This window comes from Alexandromys fortis, unplaced genomic scaffold (genome assembly GCF_014885135.2).
Source record: "Alexandromys fortis isolate MF-2015 unplaced genomic scaffold, M_Fortis_MF-2015_v1.1 scaffold_9, whole genome shotgun sequence".
Classification (NCBI taxonomy): Eukaryota; Metazoa; Chordata; class Mammalia; order Rodentia; family Cricetidae; genus Alexandromys; species Alexandromys fortis.
The window spans coordinates 1,308,180-1,322,458 of record NW_026067892.1 but is presented as its reverse complement, the minus strand read 5'-3'; the positions used below and the strand labels follow the sequence as shown (position 1 = coordinate 1,322,458).

Sequence of the window (14,279 nt, the reverse complement as noted above, 5' to 3'; positions counted from 1 at the left end):
ATATACTCCATGCAGTGCAGGATCTGCATAGCACTTTGGAGAACTGGCTAATCTACTGATCATTAGCAAAGCAGCAAAAATTATATTTGCATCACTTTGGTTAGAAAGCTAAACATCTACTGAACATAATCACTAGTTAATGGTTAAAACTCATAACAGACAGCACTAAGAGCTCAATAGTGCTTTGGGCCTACTCAGGTGTGAAGAGCTACAAACCTCCGTATCCACAGCCGTTTGGGTCACTGGTCGAGTTAGCTGGGTTGTTAGCCACGTGTGTACACTCGGCTGCACGCTCCATCTTTTCGGTCTGTCCCAGGCATACTATACTACTGTAAACTATAAGCTAGCCGGGCATACAGTGAGAGGGGCCAACTCTGACATGGCAGCTACCATATGTTAGTGCTGCATCTAGCAATCGCTTGGCCTGGAACAAAGCAGTTAACGAATGGCATTTACAAGTCTGCCTAAGCGGGTCCACGCCCTTATTGAGATTTCTAATCCGCCACCTCTCAAAGAAGAGAGAGATCACCAAGCATGAAAGAAACCACTAAAATGTGTCTCAGTGGGGGCACAGTTGAACATACCTGTAATACAGCAGCACTCAGGACTTAGAAGATGGAGAATCAAAAGTTCAGTCATTTGTGGCTACCTATGAGTTCAAAGCCAGCCTCGACTACATCAGACCCTGTCTCTAAAATAAATGAAATAAAATGAAACGTGTCGCTGGGTGGTGGCACACACCTTTAATCCCAGCACTTGGAGGCAGAGAGACCTCTGTGAATTTGAGGCCAGTGTGTTCTACAGCGTGCGTTCCAGGACAGCCAGAGATACACAGAAAAACCCTGTCTCAAAAAACCAAAAAACAGAAAAAAGAAACGCGTCTCACACAGCAATCTGCACATAACAAGTGCAACACGAGAGACAGCGTGATAAGCTGGGGACAGTTAACAGCGACTGCACAGGATGTGTTAGGAACTGTGGTGCAATTTCTTACCCAAGGCAGCATCTACACGGCCCGTAATATTATCCTCATCTTACAGACAGCAGGGATCAAAGTAGTTACCGTCTACACATCAAGGGACCAGTCCATGGCGGCAGCAGACTGTGCATTCAGACAACTGACTGACTTCAGTCTAGGGCTCTATGCTGCAATAAGGGACAGCCAACACATGGGAGTAGGGGGAACGCGGTGTCCGTAAATGCTTTTTCTTGACACTACGCTTCAGATACACCCTTGGTGACTGAGGCCTGCAGCATGAGAACCTGACAGTGGCAGGTTCTTGGGCAGGCCTCTAGGACTGTGATAAGCGTCAAGACCGAGAGCAAGGTAACAGGAGAGGGCTCATTTCAGCTTACAACTCTCAGGTCACACTCCATCACTGAGGGGAGTCGGGGCAGGAACTTGAGGCAGGGGCATGGCAAACAGAAGCAGAAGCCACGGAGGAGCACGACTTCCTGGCTTGTTTCATATGGCTTGTTCAGCCTATTTTCTTATCCCATCCAGAGCAGCGCTGCTCACAGTGGGCTACAACAATCAGGACTTTTTTCAACTGAGGTTCCCTTCTCGCAAATGACCCCAGCTTGTGTGACCCCAGCTGACAAAAAACTAGCTAGCAAACAGACCAAAGAGATGAGCTATGAAAGAGAGGCAATTTAAGGATGGGACAGTGAACTACTATATATTACAGGACGTGCCCCCCAAAGCTGGCAAGATCTGTGGATACGAGAGCCATTGCAGACTGTGTGAGGTGAAGACCCAAGTAGAAGATGACTCTTAAGAGACAAGGCATGCAGGGAGAAAAGAGAGCATTTTCTAACTTCAGGATATACTAAAGGGGCTGGGGGGGATAGCTCAGATGGTAAAGTGCTTGCCCTGTAGGCATGAGGACCCAAGTCCAATTCTCCAGAACCCAAATAAAAACATCAGGCGTGCTAGCGGTGTCTGCTTGCAAACCCAGGGCTGGGGAAAAGGGAACAAGAATCCTGAGATACTCCTCCCCACGGCAAAAAAAGGGGGGACCAGCACCTAAAATAATGACATCCAAGGTTGACCCTTGGCTTTCACATATGTATACATGCAGCCCCATGAACATACACACACACACAAAGAATACATATAAAACCTTTGTGGAGTGAACGGGGTGGGGGGGTTATAAATACATGAGGAAACAACAGGCGTGATTTGCAACACCGTATCCACTGCAGCCACAAACTCCTTAAACTGCCAGAGGAAGGTAGGCTGCAGTCGGGCACCTAGGAGCAAGGATAGATATGCCCGCTGATACAAGTCAAGATGCCAAACTAGGAGTCCACAGCTTCCAATAACAGCTCAGGGTTCCTGGCAAGAGAAAGAGGCTGGATACCGAGGGACGCACCTCTGCCATCTCCAAACCTGCAGGGGGACATGCTGACCTAGCGGTTATTTAAACGCACGGCCTCAACCTCTTTCGGTAGGTGAAACCAGTCACCCTAATTAACGACACACCTAGTGTAACAAGGGCCTAAACGTCCTCCCTGCCTCTAAAAGCCACAGAGTGGAGATTAGGAAGCTCCGGACATCTGTGGCCTCTACTTCTCACAGGAGCCAATGAGAGCCCAGCAGCTCTGTGACTCTAGGGAAGGGAGACACCATGCATGCTTGACACTGCAGAAACTGGAAACATCAGCAGGAAACCCAAAGCAAAACCACTGCGCTCGACAGACCTCACTGTCCTGCTCAACGACATGGCAGCTAGCTCTCAGCGACGTCTCATCGGGTGTGAGGGAACACCAGCAGGAACCTGACTGTATGTGAGGGCCGAAGTCTGTACTCCTCCAGCAGAGTCGTCTGGGGGCCAGGGCGCTCCTGGCAGATCTCCAAGTACGACCTCATCAGTTCATTAGAGGGACCTCCAAACCTGCGGAGTTTCCCCTTACCTCTCAACACCAAAACTGCAGGTGAAATTAAAAACAAGCCTGCTGGTGCACACTGTTAATCCCAGTTCTTGGGGTGTAGAGGCAGGCAGACTTCTGCTAGCTAAAGGTCACTCTGGCGTACATAGCGAGTTCCAGGGCAGCCAAGGCTACACACACACACACAAAAAAAAAAAAACAAGAAGAAGGAGAAGGAGGAGGAGGAAAAGGGAGGGAGGGAAGGAGGGAGGGAGGGAGGGAGGGAGGGAAAGAAAGGAAAAATGCATCCCATGTTTACTTGCTGAGCACCTGTGTACTGGCTACTTTCATGCCAACTTGACACAAACTAGAGGCATCTGAAAGAAGGGAGCCTCGACTGAGAAAATAAGATCTGACCGTAGGGTATTTTCATAATTAGTGATCGATGAGGGAATGACCAGCCCCCCTTTTGGGTGGTGCCACCCCTGGGCTGGTAGTCCTGAGTTCTGTAAGAAATCAGGCTGAGCAAGCCATGATGAGCAAGCCAGTAAGCAGCCCCTCCGTATCATCTGCATCGGCTCCTGCCTTCAGGTTCCTGTCCTGTGTGAGTTCCTGTCCTGACTCCCTTGGGTGATGACTAGGATGTGGAAGGTCAGCCAGATAAACCCTCCCCTCCCCAGGCAGCCTTTGTCACGGTGTCTCATGGCAGCAGTAGTAGCCCTAACTCAGACAACCTGTTCTCTGTCCCCAGGCACTAATGTGGGGACTGAGAACCTAAGTGTGAGGAGGACAGTCAATAGGAAAGGCGGCGGTGTACCAGTCCATTCTTATCTACCTTTAAGGGGCCCAACTACTCATGATCCCAAGCAGGACCTTCTCGGGGTAGCCCACAAACACCAATAAGTCTCCTTTCCGTATTTGTGAGCAGGGTGTGCTTACCTGGAACACTCTCACTATACATGGCGGATCAACGTCAGCCGAAGTACACTGTCCCTGAGGTTCAGACTTCCAAACTATCACTAGTCTGAAGCACCAGCCGCTGACAGTGAGGACTACCATCAATTTATTTAGAGATGGATGATCCCCTGAGGAGACAGCTCAGTCCGTAAAGAGCAAACAGGAGCCCCTGGATTTGAACCCTACACCCATGTTTAAAGGAAAGGGGGGAAAAGTCAACATGGCTGTATGTGCCTGTAACCTTAGTACTGGGAGGGTAGGGACGGGGGAATCCCTGGGACTTGCTGGCCAGCCAATCTAGCACAATCAGCAAACTCCAGGTTTGGTGAGGGACACAGTCTCAAAGAGAGAAGATGGAGAGCAATTGAGGAAGACACCAATGTCAACTTCTAGCCTCTGTGGCGTGCACACAACAATCATTCTCCAATCAGGACTTCTATCTATTCAACAAATTTTGCCAACTACTATGAGCCAGTATTGTTCAAGGGGCCGGGGAAATCGCAGCCAACAGAATGGGGTTTTTCCTCCCCAAAGGAAGGGGAGGGGTTTTCTGAAATGCTTCTTAAAATCTCCCTGAGAAGATGTAAGTCGGTACTCGGTACTGGATACCTGACTGTTTCGTAGAGCCTTGGGTTTCTTGGGTCCAAGCTCTCCAAGCTCACTCAAACTGAAGGTACACAAACTAATAGGGAACAGAAGCCAACGAAGCCACTGCTAAATGAACTTCCACTTCTTGAAAACCTCAAAAGAACAAGGAAGGAAAAGAAACTGCTAGGAAAGCGCTGCTGAACCAACACATTTCATGCACTCTGACAAAGCGTTCCAAACCCCCTTGTAAGCGACAAAGAGTGACGACCCACCCTTGCAGCCCCGGATTCAAGTGTCGAACAGGTCTCAGAAAGTCGAACGCACCTCGGTTTCCTAAACAAGGCTTTCCCAACCTTGAAAATGAGCAGACGCCACTTGGACGAACCCAGCTAGGGTGACTACAAGGAAATTGACGACAAATAGAGCTTCAAGCCCAAGAGAGGCTCAAAGACTGAACACCTCGTGCGCGATAAATGCTGAAGCAATTTTAAAAACAAACAAAAGCCGGGTCCCGCACAGCCCGGTGGAACGTTCCAAGTTCCAGGGAGAAGGAAATGAGGGGAATGTGCTCCAGGGGAGTCGCGAGGCTCTGCGCGACGTGGGAGCTCCTGCAGGATGTGAGAGGGATTCCGCGAATTCGGGCTGCTCCGAAGTCGCTTTTGTGAGACGCGACAGCTGGCACCCCACGGCGGGCGAGGGTGACGCCGGGTTGTGCCATGCGGCGCGGGCTGCCACCTGGGCACTCCCCCCATTCTCCGCAGCGCCGACACCAGACCCTGGCCTGCGCCGCGCGCGCCCCTGGAGCCGCGACCTCTCGAGGGAGCCCGCGCCGTCCAGGCTGCGAGCCCCGCCGCCCCGCGCCGCCCCGCGCGCACTCACCTCAGCAGACTGGAGAGCGGGTGGCTGGAAGAGCCCAGGCCGCCGCCCCCGGAGCCGCCGCCGCCGCCGGAGCCGCCGCTGCCGCCGCCGCCGAAGCCGGAGGAGAGCCGCTTCCCGGACAGCAGCTTCTCCACGGCCGGGAGGTGCCCGGTGCGGGCCGCCTCCAGCAGCTCCTGCTCCTTCCCCATCCCCAGGGCCGCCGCTCCTCGGACCCCCACCCGGGGCCACGCAGAGCCTGCTGCGGCTCCCAAACTTTCCGTCTCCGGGCAACGCACCCCTCAAACCGGCCTGGGACGCCACCCCCTCTCCCTCCCCCGCCTCCTTGGCCTCCCCCCCCCGCGTCGCGTCACTTCCGGGATCCGGCGTCACGCGTCACCGCGCCCCCGCGACCCGCCTCCTTGCCCACCTAGTGGGCGGGGCTCCGGCCGCCGTGCAGGTGCCTGAGCCGAGCGGAGCCCTGCGGAGATGGGGTCCACCCCAGCGCGCTCGCCCATTCAACAGGTCGGAAAGAACACACGCGGCACACCGGTGGGAGCCTCCTGTTGTGATCGCCTTCCCAAAGGTTTGGAACCTCGTGCGACTGGAAATATGACAATTTGTTCAGGCATTGCAGAAGCCAGAGAAATTTGGTTACACGCACCTGTGTTTCCAATTACATTCAAGACTCATAGATTAAATACAGAATAGGGGCAGAGACCTAGAACCAGACGTGAAAAATCCAGTCCTCTGGTGCCTCCTTGAGGAAAGACCGTAGAGCTTTAAAATAGCTGCGATCCCAGCACTCGGGAGGCAGAAGCGGTGTGCCTCTGTGAGCTTAAGGTCAGCCTGGTCTACATAGCAAATTCCAGGCCAGCCAAGACTACGTAGTGAGACTCTGTCTCAAAAAAAGGAGGTTGGGGGTGGGGGACGGGAGTGGCCAGGTGTGATGCCCATCACCCACGTGGCGCCTCACTACAGTCTAACTCCAGGTCCAGCGGATCCGACACCCTCTTCTGGTCTCCCAGGATACCATGATCGTATGTGGTGCACAGACATACATGCAGTCAAAACACCATACACATGAAAAAATTTTAAAAATGTTTTCCTCGCGCTCCATCCTAAACAGCTTCAGTGGAACGGTCAGAAGAACTCCCCCTTAGTTGGCGTGAAATTAACCAAACTTTTTTTTTTTACGTCAGATTTTTACCAGTCCTGATTTTGAGTATTGATGGAGTGGAAAAAAGTGTAGTCGGGAAGGGGCGACTGACTCGAGGTGACGGATAACTGAGGCGTTGAATGAGAGCATTGGAAATGCTGCTGGATTGGAGATGCTTGCGGAACAGAGGGGAAACCCTAGCAATTCCCTGGTGAACACAAGCCCGTAGTCTCTGCTTTTTCGAAAAACACAAGGCTGGGTCCCTGCTGGAAGCTGTTCAGCCCTAGGCAAGCGGCGGGACTGCGTTTTCTCTGGTTCCCCGACTTTGCTCAAGTAGTCAAAGAAAGATTAAGTGGCATTGCATTTCCAGGAAGGAGAAGAAAAAGAAGTCTCTCCGCAAACGAATGCACGCTCTTTCAAAAAAACGCTTCTTCCCTAAAGCGGAGGATCCACTCTTCTAAATTCCTTTCTCCTGAAAACAAACACGGTTTAAAGGAATCTCTCGGGCCAGCAACGCACTTGTGGAAATGACCCCTCCGAGGAGCCGTTGGGTGACGTCATCACGGCGCGACCGGCCGTAAGCCCTGGCTCCGCCGGTCAGCTCTCAGTCTCACTCCTTCAACTGGCTGTCCTGCCGTGGCCTCTGTCCCGCTTCTGCGGCGATGGACAACCCTGGGGAGTCGCCCACAGACAAAGGCGGAGAGCCAGCGGAGTCAGAGGACATGAGGACCACTCCTGGGATCCCTGCGACCGCCGACACTGAGGGAATCCCGGAGGAAACCGACGGGGATGGAGACGCGGACTTGAAAGAAGCGGCGGCGGAGGAAAGCGAGGTAGGTGCCTGTTGTGGATCAGGCTGGAGGAGCACCCGGGTTGCTTCCTGGCTTCCGTAGCTAGAACTGGAACTCACCGCGAGTCACTGTGTGTCTGCAACCTTGAGGGGCTGGGGGCGGGGAGGACGAGGACCTGTCGGTGCTGCTTCGGTCCACCCCTACCTTCGTAGTGCATTGAACCAGTGTCTTGGATGCTGAATTCCAGAAGCCTCGAAAGGCCACCAAAACCATGGACTGTGCCACTTCAAAAGCTAAGCATTGTGCCTAGTTGAACCTCAGCGTTCTTTAGGTTCCATTTCTGCAGATAAAATCTCGGAGCTGTAGAGCTGGAATTGACTTTGAGAGCTCATGGAGTCACAAGTAGATAAGATGGAATGGGCTTCCTAACACAACTGCCTCAAAATGTTGACAGTAATAACAGTCAGGAAAAAGAAGACGTAGCAAAACTTTATGGAATTTTGTTATTTTCTTTATGAGGAGCGTCTCCCTAACACAGACTGGTCTTGAGCTTGTGACTCTCCTGACACTGATCGGCTGCAAAACTGTTTTCAGAAGAAAATTTTAAGCTGAATGTCTCATGCGGGCAGCTGAAGTAGAAGGAATAAATTCCAGGACTTCATGAGCTACAAAATAAGGCCGGCTTCCACCCCAACTACCTCAAAAAAAAAAAAAAAAAAAAAAAATTTAAAAAAAAAAACAAAGAAAGGAGAAAGAAGAGGGGAAAGGAAGAAAGTTAAGGACAAATAAATTTGAAGATCTGAAGTACAAGCCAGGCGGTGATGGTGCACGCCTTTAATCCCAGCATTTGGGGGGGGGCAGAGGCAGGCAATCTCTGTGAGTTCGAGGCCAGCCTGGTATACAGACGGAGTTCCAGGACAGGTTCCAAACCTACAGGGAAAATCTGTCTCAAAAAAGAAAACAAAACGAAATTCTGAAGCGCAAAGGTTGGTAAATATGTATAGATCAGTAACGGAAACTAAGTTGAAAGGTTTATCAAATATATAATGCCTTCACTTCCCCTCTCTGAATTTCCGAGTTTTTAATATGAATCTCTTTTTAAAGGAACTGTTAAATCACAGTAATGAGTTCTGGGGTATTAAGATTCCATGGTCAGTTGGTAGGACAGAATTTGGATTACATCTGTCACGAGTAAAACTGTTGAGTGCTGATATGGAGAGAAATGTAAATAATGACATCTTTAAAAAGGTTTTAGCACAGGGCAAGTAAAACGACTCAGCAGGTAAAGGGGCTTGCCGTGAGAACCCACATAAAGGGAGATGAGAATCAGCTCCACAAAGATTGCCCTGTGCTCAACACTTGCAAGTCCACACACATTAAGTTTGAGCTTTTTAAAATTTTTATTGTATGGATGTTTTGCCTTTATGTACGTATGTTTGCCCTGTATGTGCCTGGTCCCTGTGGACGTCAAAGGAAGGTATCAGATCCCCTAAAACTGGAGATCACAGATGACTGTGAGCTGTCACGTGATTGTTGGTCATCGAACCTAGATCCTCTGCAAGAGCAGTCAATGCTCATGATATCTGAGCCATCTCTCAGGTTTTAGTTTAATCTCAGTATGGTGGTACAAGTCTATAATCCCAGCCAGGAGGCAGGACAGGGGAGTGCCAGCAGCCTCGGCTACAAAATAAGACCTTCTCTTAAATCACAAAGAAAAAATGTCTCCAGACTTTGGTGGTGGTGGCACAGGCCTTTAATCCTAGCCCTTGGGAAGCAGAGGCAGTCAGATTTCTGTGAGACCAGCCTGGTCTACATAGTGAATTCCAGGACAGTCAGGGCTATGTAAAGAGACTGTCTCAAAAAACAAACAAAAACAGTTTTTAGTCTAGTAGTGGGAAGGGACGGAACACTGCAGGTGGTGGTGCTCCCAAGACACATGCTGGAAGGAGGACTGTGCTGATGTCTGTGGCATGAGGCAGGGGAGTACTGATTTGGTTCTTTGGTAAACAGATACAGGATATCTGTGTGATTGTGGCTCAGCGGGAAGACTGAACTGCTCATTTTCCTCTCCAGCTGGGCTATAATCAATGCTGATGCTATAGGCAGTGCCTAGAACCAGACAGCTACTGCATAAACAGATATACTGAGCTGGAAAGAGGAGGGCATTTGCTGACCTTGCCCAAGCCTGAAAAGTATACCAAACATATAACAGAGTTTCTGTCCATCTTCCCAGATCAAGAGTCAGGATGTCTCAGATCTAACAGCAGTTGAGAGGGAAGACCCGTCCTTACTTACTCCTGCAGCCAAAAAGCTGAAACTGGACACCAAAGAGAAGAGGGAGAAGAAGCAGAAGGTGGACGAGGATGAGATTCAGAAGATGCAGTGAGTCTCTTCTAATTTCCATTCCGAAGCCCTGACTCAGCTCTGCACGCTCACGTGCTGCTTGTTTGAGACGGGGTCTCATGAGGTTTAAGTTAGTCTTGACTCTTGATCCTCCTGCCTCAGCCTCCTTAGTGCTGAGATTACAGGCATGAGCCACTATGCCTGGATATAATTTCAGGTCAGCAAACTGCCAGATAAAGGTGCCTGCCACCAAGCCTAATGGCCTGAGTTTAATCCTGGGAAACCAACGCTGTAAGGAGAGAACCAGTCCCTGGAAATTGTTCTGTGATCTCCAAATATAGGCATGCTCCTACACATACACAAAATAAATGTGTAAATATAAGAATATTAAATAATTAATGTTCAAAATGTTTTGTTTTTAATGTTACATTTAGTGTTTCTCATTATTAGTAATTATACATCAAAGTCATCATTTTCTTCAAAAAGCTTGATTTTTAGAGTGGCAATGATATGGGCTCATTACAGATAACTCATAATACCAAAAAAAAAAAAAAAAAGGCCCAAAATTGAGCTGCTGGATCTTATTCCAAGAATATATATGTGGATATATCTGTATATTTAACCCGGCTGTGCTTCACCTTATCTGTGTGTGACTCATATTAACCCTTTTACCTATTCTAGGTAGAGTCTTTAAATTTTTGTTTCTTTTAACAACACTGTTACATCATTGGACATATCTCTGCATCTCATCCATTTCTAGGATAAACCAGCTGTGTAAACTCTAGTATGAATGTGTTTCAAAGGATCTTCAGCATATCTTCTGCAAAAATTGTGATCTTGTTTTAGTTGATCATTTCAAGTTTCTTGATTAATACTTAAGGTTCATTTTCTTCCATCTTGATTGGCCATTGGATTTTTGTGACTTTCCTATCCAGCCCTTAGTTCATCTTCTAAAACGGGTTTGGCCATCTTTTTATTTATTTAAAAGAATTGGGGCTGGAGAGATGGCTCAGCGGTTAAGAGCACTGACTGCTCTTCTAGAGGACCTAGGTTCAATTCCCAACACCCATATGGCAGCTTACAACTTTCTGTAACTCCAGGATCCAGCACCTTCACACAGATATATAGACTAAAACACCAATAAAATAAATAATTTTAAAAAAAAGAATTAACTATAAAGAATATAAGGGGCTAGAGAGATTTCTCAGAGGTTAAGAGCCATCTGTGCTAAGATGTTCCAAAGGATCTGGCCCTCTCTTCTGGCTTCTATGGGCACCTACATACACACACACACACAAGCACATGGGTAAGTTCAAAAAAAAAAAAGAGGAGGCCGGGCGACGGCGCACGCCTTTAATCCCAGCACTCAGGAGGCAGAGGCAGGTGGATCTCTGTGAGTTCGAGACCAGCCTGGTCTACAGACCTAGTTCCAGGACAGGCTCCAAAGCCACAGAGAAACCCTGTCTCGAAAAAACAAAAAAAAAAAAAGAGGAGGAGGCTGGAAAGATGGCTCAAAGGTTGAGAGCACTGACTTTTCTTCCAAAGTTCAATTGAAGTTCTCAGTTCAATTTCTAGCAACCACATGGTGGGTCACAACCATCTGTAATGAGATCTTTTGCCCTCTTCTGGCCCATAGGCATGCATGCAATTTATTTACATAATAAATAAATAAATATTTTAAAAAAAGGATACAGCCCACCAGATAGGGCACTCACCATCAAGCCTGACAACCTAATTTGATACCCATGACCTACATGATGGAAGGAGAAAACTGCTTACACACATTCATACAGCACATAGGCATAGAAGATAGACTCAGTAATTTAAAATATTAGCGCTGAGGCTACTGTAAACTGCCTGCAGAGCAAGCAGGAAGCCCTGTGATGGATCCAGCACTGAGTAAAACTGTAATCCCACCCTCTGGAGGGCGGAGCCAGGAGAACCAGAAACTCAAGTTTGAAACTAACCTGAGGTATATCATGTCTCAGAAATTTTCTGAAGACTATACATAATTTGAATGTTTTCCTCTAAACATGTTAACATTGAAGAACCCTGATTTGAACAGAAATTTCTGTATTTGATGTTCACTGTCAGTGTGAAATAAGTCAGCATTAGAATACAGTGCTTTGTCCTCATACTGCCAAGTCTTTTAGGAGGAGCAGGCGCACGCTGCCACACGCAGCAGCTCTGTCCCTGAGGGAAGGAAAGTGTGCCCTTTTCCTCTTTCCCAGAGGTCCTGAGGAGTGGAGATGCCATCTCAAGCGCACTAAGCTAAAGCCACCAACTCCGGGAGATACATTTTGGTTTGTTTTTGGTCTGGGGCTTTGCTTTTGTTGACTTATGCCTTTAGTATTCATTCTTATTAATCAACTTAATTACCGGAATCTTTGTCTAGAATCCTCGTCTCTTCTTTTTCTGAGGAGCAGCTGAACCGTTATGAAATGTATCGCCGGTCAGCTTTCCCTAAGGCAGCCATTAAAAGGGTAAGGATGGACTACCCCAGTGTGGTCCCCTCGTGTTAGGAAGTCGCTAGAGTCCACAGCTGTGTCTTCATATGAGTGAGGTAATGTTAGTTAGGAGAGAAGATAAAATCGACTCTCTCATCACCTGGCCAAAGCCAGCCTTGTATGCCAGGCATGGCAAGTCATAACACATAGTAATCTTGGGGGCTGGGAGGGGCGCTGTTTTTGTATTTATTGATGTATCTGTGGGTATATACCATGTGTGGGGGTGCCCATGAAAGACAGAAAAGGACATCACATCTCCTGACTGCAGTTACAGGTGGTTGTGAGTCATCCAGTATGGGTGCTGGGACCTGAACTCTAGTCCTCTGAAGAGCAAGCGTCTTATTCTAATAGTCTCGGTTTTAGCACACAGCCTTCAGTGTGGCATGCAGTCGCCTGTACTACATTCCAAAGCCAGTCACTGATGATCTTAACAGTCTTTTTTTCTTTCTTTCTTCCAAGCTGATCCAGTCTATCACGGGGACCTCTGTGTCCCAGAATGTTGTTATTGCCATGTCTGGTATTTCTAAAGTTTTTGTGGGGGAGGTAGTAGAAGAAGGTGAGTATTGTTGGTTATACAACATTCTTGCTCTCATGGGGGTCTCACTTTCAAGAGCGTCTACACCAGGGCATTTAAGGGTCTCTGCTAGTTTCCAGCCACACTAGAAGTTGATCCTGTAGGGAGCCTTGTCTTGAGGAGAGCATGGCTACTCTTATAGTTTTTATCACTGGGTAGGCGGAGATGGAGGGCAGGGATGAAGCCGCGTAGGCAATCCCTCTCCTCAGCCCAGGGTAACAAAACAGTTCCTCAGTAGACCTTGCTTGTGTCATTCAGTGTAAGAAGACAAGAATGCCCTGATAGCAATACCCACTGAGAGCTTTCCCTGAAAGCCTGGCTGCTTCTCCCTGCTGATCTCCAGCTTGCCACGTCCTTTTCTTTCCTGTAGCTGTGACCCGGTCCCTGTGGGGTATAACTAAAGCCAGCATGATAAGACTTTGTGAAGTTTTCTTTTTCTTTATTATAAATATTGGTATAACTTTTTTAAAAAATATTTATTTACTTATTATATATACAATATCTGTCTGCTTGTATGCCTGCATGCCAGAAGAGGGCACCAGACCTCATTATAAATGGTGGTGAGCCACCATGGTGGTTGCCGGGAATTGAACTCAGGACCTTTGGAAGAGCAGGCAATGCTCTTAACCACTGAGCCATCTCTCCAGGCCCTTGAAGTTTTCTTAAGGAAAAATATCAGTTTGTTTCTGTGGCAAGTTAGTAAACTTTATGTTAACAAGGCTGTCTCTTTCCCCATGCAGCCCTGGATGTGTGTGAGAAGTGGGGAGAGATGCCACCACTGCAGCCCAAGCACATGCGGGAGGCTGTTCGGAGGTTGAAGTCCAAAGGGCAGATCCCCAACTCCAAGCACAAGAAAATCATCTTCTTCTAGATCTGCCCGAGAGCCGTCCAGACTCCACAGCTGGGCTGTGCACTGGTGCTTCCTCGTCGGTGCTGATGTCAGTGTCTCTGTCCACCTGTAAGGCACCAGTAACAAAGACAAAGACAACCTGCTGGCTTCACTTTGAAGCCTAACGTTGCTACAACCCAGGTTGTTTCTCGCCTCTGGTTTTCAGAAACTTAACCTTGGGTCATCTGCCATAAAGTCACAAGGGTGACATGCTTCATGCTGTTAACATTTCAGACTCTCCTGCGGAGTTACCATTAAACTTTTCCGACTTGTGTGGAAAAGTTTATTTTGTTTTTTGTTTTTTGTTTTTTTTTTGGGGGGGGGGTTCGAGACAGGGTTTCTCTGTAGCTTTGGTGCCTGTCCTGGAACTAGCTCTTGTAGACCAGGCTGGCCTCGAACTCCGAGATCCGCCTGCCTCTGCCTCCCGAGCGCTGGGATAAAAGGCGCGCCCGACTAAAAGTTTATTTTGTTGAAGGCAAAATTTATCATTCTTCCACTGTCTAAATAAAACTAACAAGTCTTGACTTTGGTTTTTGAAGACAGGGTTTCACCAAGGAGCCCTGGCTGGCTCCCAAGTGCTGGGATTAAAGGCATGCACCAACACCACTTGGTTTTTGTTTTGGTTTGTTTGTTTTTAAGACAAGGACTCACTCTTTAGCTCTGACTGTCCTGAAACTCACTGTGTAGAGCAGGCTGCTCTCAAGCTCACAGAACGCCACTACTAAAACTTGGCACTAGTCTTGGC

General features: G+C 48.4%; 2 protein-coding genes across 2 annotated transcripts in view; one reads left to right on the top strand and one right to left on the bottom strand.

Annotated features, from left to right (window-relative positions):
* Anks1a (ankyrin repeat and sterile alpha motif domain containing 1A) overlaps positions 1–5,618 on the bottom strand; it is a 165,883-nt gene extending 160,265 nt beyond the window's left edge. The window contains exon 1 of the mRNA XM_050139737.1: positions 5,296–5,618. Within this exon, the coding sequence (XP_049995694.1) occupies positions 5,296–5,483 (188 nt within the window). The 5' untranslated portion in view covers positions 5,484–5,618. The remainder of the gene's footprint in view (positions 1–5,295) is intronic.
* An 84-nt stretch (positions 5,619–5,702) lies between these two features.
* On the top strand, positions 5,703–14,058 carry Taf11 (TATA-box binding protein associated factor 11). Its single transcript, XM_050141334.1, has 6 exons — positions 5,703–5,857; positions 6,474–7,263; positions 9,455–9,603; positions 11,960–12,047; positions 12,531–12,627; positions 13,386–14,058. Exons 2-6 carry the CDS (start codon positions 7,093–7,095, stop codon positions 13,514–13,516), a joined length of 636 nt encoding a protein of 211 aa, XP_049997291.1. The 5' UTR covers positions 5,703–5,857; positions 6,474–7,092; the 3' UTR covers positions 13,517–14,058.
* The last annotated feature ends 221 nt before the right edge of the window (positions 14,059–14,279 follow it).